Here is an 11,608-nt window from a genome sequence, read left to right as displayed (position 1 = left end):
CCGAAACGTCAGCCTTCCTGCTCCTCTGATGCTGCTTGGCCTGCTGTGTTCATCCAGCTCTACACTTTGTTATCTCAGATTCTCCAGCATCTGCAGTTCCTGCTATCTGTGAAAATGTATACCATGCTTCTACAATCAGGTCAGTCACTTATTTGCTTAATGTATCACATTGTGGTACATACCTTCTTCACCAAGTGGGGCAAACACCCTCCAGAGACGTATCTCAGCTGTTGCTACCTTACAGCAAGTAATTCTATTGGTCTTTGTACCACTTTTTGATGCTTAGACACATTTTGGAGACAACCAAGGCTGAAATATGGTTAATGATGACCTTCTTTTGAATTATTAATGTCTTATGATTGCTGTTAACTCTTAGGCTGAGAAGACTATAGTGTTATATGGAAGGTTACTGACCTTGCTGTTGCTGGGAACTCCCAACAAATGCACGGCACGGTGAAGCAAGCAAGTACTTGCATCGTGGTTGACTTTTTAAAGTGCTACATAAGAATTAACATTAATTATAACAAGGATACATACACTGCCAAGACGGCTGTTTGTTATCCAGTCAAACAGCAACATATTTACAACCGAAGATGATAAATTAATAGAAATTAATGTTGACAATCTATCAGAAAATTAGCTGAATGTACTGAAACTACTTTGCTAATGTCTGAATTTGTGTTTTGATATTTATATGGATTCCTGCATTGTAAGATGGGCGATTGAAATCGGTCCTGAAGCAAATCTCTGCTTGACATTGTGGGTCTCAATCAGAAATTTGTGGGTAATTCCGTTATAATTGAATCAATAATTATTGACCATTTTAACAAAATAACTGTTAGGAGCATTTGGGAAAAGCAGCAGGCAAAGCTCAGTATCAGTCTTGACATTTTAGATGCCTAAATTAATCTCATACCAGCAGTATGGCAGAAAGTTTTCAAGAAGAACAATTAACCATCAAAATAAGGTCGCAAGACTCCAGCTCGTACAAATTCAATTAGAGCTATCTCTGACTAATAATATCAGGCAAGTTTACAATGTAAAGATACCGTGTGGTACAGCAACTCTAAAGTGTAAGCTAGGAGTAGCTTGAAAATCAAATTGCCAAATGGAGCAAACTTAAAACATATGGTCATTCTTAGATGATCTATTTAGTATACACCTTTCTGAATCGATCCATATAAAACTATTGGAAGTAAACACTAAGCAGTTGGCTACTTGAATATGTGTTTTTTTTTAAACTGAGCTTTTGTTCCTCCATTTTACATATGTGAAAACCACATATTAGTGAGGTCATTTTGGTGTCTAATTAAAATGAGATGATCAAATAACAACGCTGTGTGATCAGTTAACAAGGGATAATTGGTGAAAAATTTACCCTTGGCTTATTAATCAAATTTGTACTTTACCTTTGATTTAGAAATTTTGAACATCAGGATGGATGACAGAGGAGAATGTTGAGATTACTTCCTATGAATTGCATTTAGCCTCAATTAGATGTACATTGGAATCCAATATAATCAATGCTTAACTAAAAATTGAAAACATGGAAATAAGATACCTTGGAATTCCACAGTGGACTAATTTAGGGGCCTATGGTTATTTACAAAAGTTATCAGCAGAGGCAATTCTTAATACAGGCCACTTTATGGGTGTATTTGATACCTAAGGATTCATTTTCATTGCCTGTCATTATTTGGCTAATTGAAAGTGAAGGAGAACACAAAGTGTGTACTTAAATGTTTATTTATGTAAGTAAATCTTATCAAATGACTTCCTTTTGAATCCACAGAGCAAGATTTTATTGCACACAATTGACAGTGAAGTATGTAGTTTACAATACAACTTACAAACATTGTGAGTCACCACAGATTCAGTGGGCTGAATCTTGTGTTTTTTTTAGCAAAGTTCAAGTTGCATTGAGTTTTTTTGGAGGGTTTGGTCACTGAGAGACCTTGCGAGTTCTCTCTCCCTATCTTAGCAAACTTACTTAATTCATTTCCCTACTCCACCCTGATGGTATTTCACCTGTCTGATTTCTGCCCCCATTTTCTGGCACAATGCGTCATTCCTGGAACAAATTGCCACTCAACAGAAGCCCCAGAATTCACCGACATCCCTTGCGTCTGCTATTGAAGCACATGGTGCACCCAGATGAGCACTGAGCCCACAGCGACCCTGCCGAGCTGCTGACATTTGTTGTGGACCTGGAAGACGGAGGGACATCAGCAAGCCACTTTGCCGGCAGGGCTTTTATTACGTTCTGTCTGTCCCTCTGCCTTATGATCACATATGTTTGGGTACCAGTGCATAGCATGGGGTGCCCCTAGATATCATTTTGCAAATTGTAAGATGGAAAACTGTTTTGGAATTAAGAGCTCATGTTCAGAATGTGTCATCAGAAAAAGAAGACCATCAATGTTACATCTGCCAACCCTGATCTGCATGCACTTTTGCATTGACATCACAAAGCATGATTAACTGGTCTGACTATGGCATAGTAATAATCAATATGTGGGGATCGTAGAATTTGCCCTTCTCCTTCTGTGCTGTTCATGGAAGAGCTGAATACACTGGTGAGAATTGCTTGTCTGTTGTCATGCAAGAGGAGCTTAAGCATCATCAGATTATCATCAATCCCGCAGAAAGGTAAGTGAATTTCCTGATGTGATAGTTTGTGACAACAAAGTCTATGCCAGATTCACACCATTCTTCTTTTTCATGGCCAGTCTGAAAGAAGGTCCAATCTGCACAGATTTTGTTGTGTTAACCATCCTCCAATTGCTAAGTCTGATAGAGTGCAATGATCTTGATGATGCTCCCAAGCCACCTCTCTACCAACAACAGCAATGCTTCTCTGTGAACTGTTAGATGTGGCAGTGCCCATGATTAGCCATCATTAGCACTTGTGGCAATGTCTTTTTTGAGATTAACTTATGACCGTGTTGTTGGGATCTCTTCCAGTTTTGTCTGGCTGGTGAAAGGGGCAAAGCAAATATTGGTAGAACACCTTTTCTAACTCATTACTCATACTCAGGAATTAAGCAACAAAGTCCTGAGAAGGCTGTTCAGGGGCTGCCGAATCCCTAGTTTGCTTCCTGCCAGTGAAAAATAATCTTGAACCGTCATTGTGAGGTTCACAGCTAGATCTCCTGGTGAATGCATACTGCTTGGTACATCACCTGGCCATTACCACTGGGCATGTGATGACAGATGATAGATGATAAATGAAAGATGATAGCACATGGATTATCCGGGAATTTTGCACATTGTCAGTGTCAAACATCTGACCTCCTCTATCTTGGTCCAATATCAGCCTCGTGCACCCCAGTCCCAACCTATTTAACCCATGGCTAGAAATGGCTCTGAATGTGGTGGGTGACCAGAGCATCTTCTACATTTTATAAACTTTGTGTGATCCACAGCATGATGCTGACCTACCTTTAAGACCATTGGCCCTTATACTGGTCTCCCCTTCCTAGTCTCCTAGAATCAGTCTTTGCATGTCAGAGTAGGCAAATCCCTAATTTGCCGAGGATAAGTCTGATAGTATCCACGCCTAGCTACAGTCACGTGTGAACAACTACTGAGCTGGATGAAAGTGAAGACCAATACAGGGTAAACCCTTCCAAAGACTGCAGTGAGCCTACCCATGAGAGGAGCCTATCCATCCCTTGTACCATTTAAACCTTCAAATTGTAGTATAATACACATAGAAATTCCAAGTACATGGATGAGATAAAGGATGGAAATGAGAGACAGCAGTTGATGGAATTGAAATTCAGTTAATATGTCTGGAAAATAAAACCAGTGCTCAGTTATAGTGACGGATTGTTGTAAAAACCTATTTCACTGACTAATGTCCTTTAGGGAAGTGTGGAATCCTTATCTAGCATGAGCTAAATGTCAGTCCAGTTTCCCGTACAGTGTGTTTAACTCATAACTGCTGCCTTAAATGTGTGAACAGCTCATTCAGTTGAAGGACATTTAGGAATGGGCAACTAATGCTAGTGTTGCCAATGATGTCCACATTCCATGAATGAATATAAAAACATTCTCAACCCCTTCCTGAGACCTTAGAGACTAGCAGACAAATCCTATAAACAAGGATACTGCTGTCGTTGTCTTCCATGTTATCAATTTGCATCATCTTCCCAGCAAAACAATCTGGGCCTTCCTTTAACCTTTAATAGTTTTATTATACAGGGGCTATTGCTAGTCAGATTTCAGAATATATCACATGACCTACTTCATTTTTCTCTAAACTTAAGACTGTCCTGAAATACAACAATCTTGCAAAAAAAAAACAATATAAATTGCTGGAAAGGCCCAGCAGGTCTGGCAGAATCTGTGCAGAGAAATCAGACTTAACGTTTCAGATTGAGTGACACTTCCTCAGAATCTTACAACCTCAGAATCTTACAAAGCTCATAATTGTGTCTTTTTTTTGTGATGGCAAACTTCCAAACATCATTACTAAGTTTCACTTTTATTATTTTAAACCTGTGCCCATCCAGTTTTCCATCCAGTTGCTGTCGTTCAATTCTGCGCAGACCCCTCTCCTGAGTTCTTTTGAAAAATATTCTCCAGTCTTTCTTCAAAAGTTTGGCATTTAGACATGAGGGATCATACTGTTGTTCTCTTCAAGACCTCAGACTATCTTTTGTGCATTGTTGTGACCACATCTGATCTAATACTCAAGGCCTGACCTGACTAGAGCCTAAACAATTTTGAAGCTGAATTTTTTCATTGTGTTCTCCATTTTTATTTGTATAGTTACACTGTGGCTTGTGAATCGTATAAAATTTAAACATGCTTAAATTGTCCCTGAAGGATGAAAGTGCTCTTTTTTTATTCGTTCATGAGATGAGGGCATCGCTGGCCAGGCAGCATTTATTGTCCATCCCTAATTGCCCGCAGGGTAGTTGAGCGTCAACCACATTTCTGTGGGTCTGGAGTCACATGTAGACCAGACCAGGTAAGGATGGCAGTTTCCTTCCCTTAAGGACATTAGTGAACCAGATGGGTTTTTCCTGACAATCGACAATGGATTCACAGTCATCATTAGACTCTTATTTCCAGATATTTATTAAATTCAAATGGTGGGATTCGAACCCAGGTCCCCAGAATGCTACCTGAGTCTCTGCATCAACAGTCCAGTGATAGTACCACTAAGCCAATGCCTCCCCTATATTTTACATTTATATATTTTACATTGTATGATTTATTTTGTCTTTGTCCTTACAAAGTTCCATATGCCATTATTCATTCGTGTGCCATTGTCCATATATCATTGCATATTTTGTCCAACAAATAATCATAATTCTCAAGTTCATGCTTCATTTAACTGCACTTCCTAATTTGAAATCATCTGTAAATTAGACAACTTGCCTTTTCTCCATTCAAGTGCCTGATGTATATTTTATCAGTTTTAAGATAACTTCACAGTGTGGGAGACATCAAATGAACAAGTATCAAGCATAGTGACTATCAGAAAAGTTGATTTGGCCACAGGAAGGAACTACCAGTTTTGTAAATATTTAAGCATGTAGTGATTCCAACTTCTGAGGCTTACTATGATTTCCCATGTCTGCAATGCATAAGGTAGCAGTATTATTCAGCGAACTAACAGCTCTATTTCTCCAATTTACTTCCCTTGTCCTCATGAAGGCACAGACCCTTACGGGTGTATGGTTTAAAAGAACTAGTCATTCATGGAGTACATTGCCCAAATGATGGTTTGCGTATTAGTCCATGAATAGGAACAGTTATAGAGTATTTCATGCTTTGAATCTGTTCACCATTCAATTAGATACTGGCTGATCTATACTTCATCTCTATTTGGCCGTTGCGTATTCAGCTCACATATCATCAGAAAAGAAGACCACACATAGCGTGTCAGCAACAGGCATTTCTATTTACCAGTGCAAATGCTGCTACCAAGAATCTTTGAAAAGTCATCTGCTAAAATCAGGGTGCTTTCTACATTATGTGGCAGCAGGGCTGCGTTGCTTGTAATTGACGCCTCAATGAAATGATTGAAAAGTTTTAATTTGTATTGTGTCTGGTCAAATCTATCAGAAACACCTCAAAGCGCTTCTGATATAACAAATTGCCTTTGGAATATGGTAGTATTTCTCCTTAGGCAAACTGTAGTTATAAAGGTGTATAAATAATTCAGAACTTGAAATGAATTGAGCTTTGAGATTAATTGTAATACAAGATGTGTGGGAAGAGTGTAGGTTGTTTTGTCTTTCCTTTTGATAAATGTCTTGAGATTCTTCTGTTCTAATAATGCAAGCCTTTCAAATGTGGTTTCTTTGGTCAAACACCTCTGCTAGTTTATGATCTGAAAGCTGCCCTATGTTTTATCTCAGGTAACATCTACTACAAAGATGTAGTTCTTCTTGAAATTTAATGATGTTTATTAAGTATATCAACTATTTATTAATTACTATAGTATCACAGACGTATACATAATTTGGAGTTTGTGTTAATGATGTTACTGTACATTACGTAAATTTAACTGAACATACTGTACTTGTCTCATTCCATTATTCCATTACTCTTTCCACTGAGAGAGTAATTGAAGGTGAGCTGGATTCCTTTGTAGCATACTTTCACATGCAATAATGTCAGGTAACTATTTTAAATATACTCCCTGTCTGGAATCTATACAATAACACAACAGTTTGTAATAATTGTTTAAACAAAAATAGTCTTGTGTCACAACAAATGGTTTGTATGAACTTGTTTCTAACATTAATATTTCGCAACATGGAAAATCTGTAAAGAAGGAGATATATTCAGAGTCTGTATTTTCTTCCAATGCTGCTTCTGAGCAATAAGCCACGGACTCACGCTAGATTGATCCACGCTTACAGGCAAAGCACTGCGGTGTTTAGTATGGCCTCCTGCATGACGGTTGATCAGGAGAGACTCCTCTTGCCACCTGCCATCAAACATACTGTAAGGACTTCCAGGCTGATAATCAACCTGTTGTCCAACATGACAAATATACCTTCCATGGCCAAACATATCTTCATGTGAGACTCGATCACAGAGCTTCCCGATCCCAAGGTGGAGGTGCTGCCACTGTGCCACAAGCTTTGCCGGATTGAGAGAAAAATCCCTTTAATATCCACATTTTAAAGCATTTGAATGTTTGTGCATTCTGTCACATCATTTCAAAGTAGCAAGCATGCATGTCCTTAGGGATTCATGATATTTTTAGCTGAAACTGAGTTTATTTATTTTTAAATCAACTCTGACCACAAATGCAACAACTTACCAGGAAACAAAGTGGAGAAAAAAGCAAAAATGTGTAAGTTAGCTCTCCAGTTAGAGTGGTGTAATAAATCTACTGACTTCTCTAGTGGAAAACAATTGTGCATCAGTCTTCAATTTAAACAATTCAATTGAATAATAATAGTTTATGTACTTGATGTACAACCCTGGGTATTGTACAATGTAGGCAGTTTTGAGAGATTTTATGAATTATCAGTGTTATTAAGTTATGAACTGAAAATATATAAATTCATGTTAATTCATGGATAAACTTATAAAAAATGTACTTGTCCTTTGCCCAGGAGGTTTGAGAGAACTGTGGAGAAGTGGCGCACCTTCAATTATGAAATGAAAGACCTGGCTACGTGGATGACAGAAGCAGAGCAGATCCTGACTGACACCAGGATGGATACTGAAAATATAGAGCCAGAGAAAACTCAACAGAAACTCAAGGTAATTATGCATCAAGTGTTCCTAATTGAAATGACCACAGTTTTACATTGGAATGAATCCTGGTTAGGAAATAAATACGAGAGTCAGCTTCCAAAGGTAATAACATTTTCGTAAAGGAAAACTGTAAAGAACTGGAACTGTTTACTTCACGGTTGCTGTTACCAACATTAGGAGTACAACAATCAAAAAGATCTTTAATATTTATTTCTGGATATTTGTGCTTTCTGCTCAGTTTGTACTGAATTTTGCAACCCTAGATTTGTTAAGTTATGCAAAGACTATTGAAGTTAACCAATAACTCTGATGGCTAAGGAAGAATAAATCTATGGTTGATATTCTGATACTGACACAACTTTAAGAAGCATTGAGATTTGTATTTAGCTCATGTTCCATTGTGTTAAGAATGTGTCATCATTTACACTTTTTGTAAACCTGTATTCTTTGTGGATATGGAGTAATATGTCAATTATTTACGCTTAAGAGACAGCATATGTTGAGGTATAATTACAGGAGAATGATAAAGAAGCCTTTATGGGCTGAATTGTTTTTGAAGACTTTACAGATACAAGTCTGGTGGGATGGAAGGCAATAAAAAAAATCCCATTAGCTCTGCAGTAATAGAAATTGTTAAGTGTTCTGTCTTCTACTAGATTAGTGATGCAGATCTTTATGAGCAGTGCTTGGTGACCCATACGTAAAATTAACGGGGCATACATTTTGAAGTGCAAGTATCGAAGTCAAAAGATCGAGGCTAAAATACAGGAGATAATTGGATAGGGGCATGTAGTTGTACTTCAGCTGTCATACTAAAGTTAGACAAATGAAACTATCATTTTTATGCTACTTATAGTTGAGAAGCAAAGTGTATAGCAATTTGGAGCTTTTCTTAGCCTGGGGGTGGCGGGCAGTGATACCACTGCATCACCACGGATGGAGGTGGTGTAACTGCAGTACGACAAGTTTACATTACCAATTTCTGTCATATACATGGATGTGGGGCCTTGAATGAAGGAGGACAAAGGCAAGATAACAGGAAGTGCTCAATTATGTATAAGTTTTAAAATATTCTGTGTATTTGTTACAACACACTCAATAGAATTGTCCAAATGGATTCCGAACAGAGTTCTGCACTACTGTAACATAACTTGCACTTCACTGTATTGCGGCCCTCTTTAGATAAAGGGGAAATATTGTATTATGCTTTTCAATTCATTTTGTACATGTACCTGCCCACGAGCTTTGAATGTTTGCTATAACTGCACTCCTAAATATCTCTACTGATTCACAGTTCCTTGATCTACCTTTCTTAAACATAACGTAGACAATCTCACACTTGTCCAGATTCAAGTCCAGAGGAGCAATCTTTCCTTGTAGCTGTAATCCTTCATCCCTGGAACCACTTCTGTAAATCTGTTTTGTAACTTCTCCATCGACTTCACACTGTGCCTGAAGTGTGTTACCAAGAGCTGAGGTCACGTCAAATGAGAGCCGGAAGCATGAATTATGTGATCCAGAGTTTAGGATTGCAGGAGGATACTTTTTTTTATCATGAAATAACAACATATTATGATTTGTAAATGAAGAAAAGGCAATTAATTTAATCTATTAGAAGATGATTTTTGGTTAAGGTTGTAATGATAGGGCAGTAAAATTTCAGCATTAATGTATTGGATGTGCAGCTAGATATGATTGTTCTAGAGCTTGTGTCAGTTGGTGTTAGGGTGCCATTGATGAGGGAATTTGAAATATCAAACCTTGAGCTAGGAATGTAAGTAGGTAGTTTGGATTGTTCTTTGAGCATTTCTTCTTTGTTTCCAACAGAAGTGATAATGTATCCACAGCCTACCACTTATTGTTGTGCTTAAAATTGATACAAGAAAACTTGTAGTGATATCATCCACAACCAGACAATGTTACTGTTGGTGAACAACTGAGGTTCTGCCCCAACCACTCTCTTCACTCCCTTAATGAGGCATGACTGAATTAAGCAACATTGGACATATGAGGAAACAGGATGTAGTTTATTTGAAGAGCAAGACTTCTAGTTTTCTGCTTTTCATGAAGCCGGCATTCTCAATTGAAGCCTAATGTATAACATTATATTTGGTATATCTGTACAATGGGCAGTTTTGTGGGTTTATTTTGTTTCTAGGTGTTTTAAGTTACATTGTGTTCTGGACTGCCGTAGCAGTTTTGTTTGAAGTAATTGGACTGTTATAAATCCTTTGTCGATAGATAATCTATTTGAAACCTAATGAAAAGTTATTTCAGTATTGGAGTTAAGAATTTTTAGTGGCAGAGACAATGTATTAAAACCAAGCACAGTATCCTACATATTAAGTGATAATAGTTCAGATACGAAAAGTGGAAAGTATGGAAATTAGCAAGCAAATGGTATTCTAAGTGTAACATATGGGATAAGTGGGATCGTTTGCTACTCAGATCAGGCTTTTTGTTCAATTTCTGAATTCTACTTGCATAGGATGTTCCAATTTTGCACTTGAAAATGGAATATTTTATTTCAAATCAATTCTCTGATAAAAAATGACGTTCCAAAACCTGAAATTGATTTTACTTTGCATAACTGTATCTGAAATAGCTGCACTTTCTCTCTCCCTCTCTCTCTCTCTCTCTCGGTCGCCCTCTCGCTCTCTCTCTCCCTGTACTTGACTAATTTCAGGTGTTTGTTAGCAGGTCTGTTCCAGAACTATTTGTGCTACTGTATTCATCATGCCCCACTGTGGCGAATAGCTTCTGTGATGGGGACACCATGGTCCTCTCCATTATGTTTTTGAAAATTTGACTTGAAGGCAATTGAGCAAGTTCTGCATCCATTATGGCATCTTCTAGTTCTGTGTCAAATTTATTTGTCAACTTGGTTGTCTTTCTGCTGTGAATGTATTCATTTTTCACTGCTGTCTGCTGTGCAGTCTTGAAAAAGATTGTTACCTGGGAAAGAGAGAAAGAGAGGGAGAATCAAGTTCAAGGGTCATCTTCTGCTCCTATATCGTATGTTCAGATCTAAGAGTCAATCAGTGATGTAATCATGTTAATATGAATTGTGTTTTTTGTTAATTTGGTTTATTATGTTCAAACCATTTTTTGAAAGAAGGAGTTCAAGTTTACTGGGGAGGAAATGGAAGTTGAGTAAAATCATGAGACCATAAGGAATAGGAACGGAGTAGACCATTCAGCCCCTTGAGTCTGCTCTGTCATTGAATAGGATCATGACTGATCCGACATTCCTCATATCTGCTTTCCTGCCCTTTTCCAATTAATCCTGATTCCCTTACTAAACATCAGTTTATCATCTCAACCTTACGTATATACAAAGGCTCTGCTCCCACACCTCTCTGTAGCAAGGAATTCCAAAGATTCTCAACCACAGAAGAAATTCTTCTTCATCTCCATCTTAAATTGACACTCCTTTATGCGGACACCTATGATCCTAGACTCTCCCGTGAGGGGAAACATCCTCCCAACATTTACCCTTTCAAACCCCTTAAGAATCCTAAATGTTTCAATGAGATCACCTCTCATTTTTCTAAACTCCAATGAGTAGAGTCCCATCCAGTTTAATCTTTGCTGATCAGGCAGTCCCTGCATACCTGGGATTATCCTAATGAACCTTCTCTGAACTGCCTCTGATGAAATGACACCTTTTCCTTAATGAGGGGACCAAAACTGCTTACAGTGCTCCACATGTGGTCTCATCAGCACCTTGTACAGTTGCATTATGACTTCCCTATTCTGATACTCCAACCCCTTGAAGTAAGGGCCAACATTCCATTAGCTTTGAATCAGAGACAGTAGGAACTGCAGATGCTGGAGAATCCGAAACAACAAGGTGCAGGGCTGGATGAACACA

The 11,608-nt window shown here is 38.1% G+C and overlaps 1 protein-coding gene across 2 annotated transcripts in view; it reads left to right on the top strand.

Moving 5' to 3' along the window:
• dmd (dystrophin) overlaps positions 1 to 11,608 on the top strand; it is a 1,291,331-nt gene that overhangs the window by 523,884 nt on the left and 755,839 nt on the right. For both annotated transcript variants that reach the window (XM_048602828.1, XM_048602824.1), the window contains exon 41: positions 7,590 to 7,740. In XM_048602828.1, coding sequence (XP_048458785.1) covers positions 7,590 to 7,740 — 151 coding nt within the window. The remainder of the gene's footprint in view (positions 1 to 7,589; positions 7,741 to 11,608) is intronic.

Source organism: Rhincodon typus, chromosome 11 (assembly GCF_021869965.1).
Source record: "Rhincodon typus isolate 14 chromosome 11, sRhiTyp1.1, whole genome shotgun sequence".
Classification (NCBI taxonomy): domain Eukaryota; kingdom Metazoa; phylum Chordata; class Chondrichthyes; order Orectolobiformes; family Rhincodontidae; genus Rhincodon; species Rhincodon typus.
The sequence above is the reverse complement of the archived record's forward strand: the minus strand, read 5'-3'. Positions and strand labels throughout refer to the sequence as shown.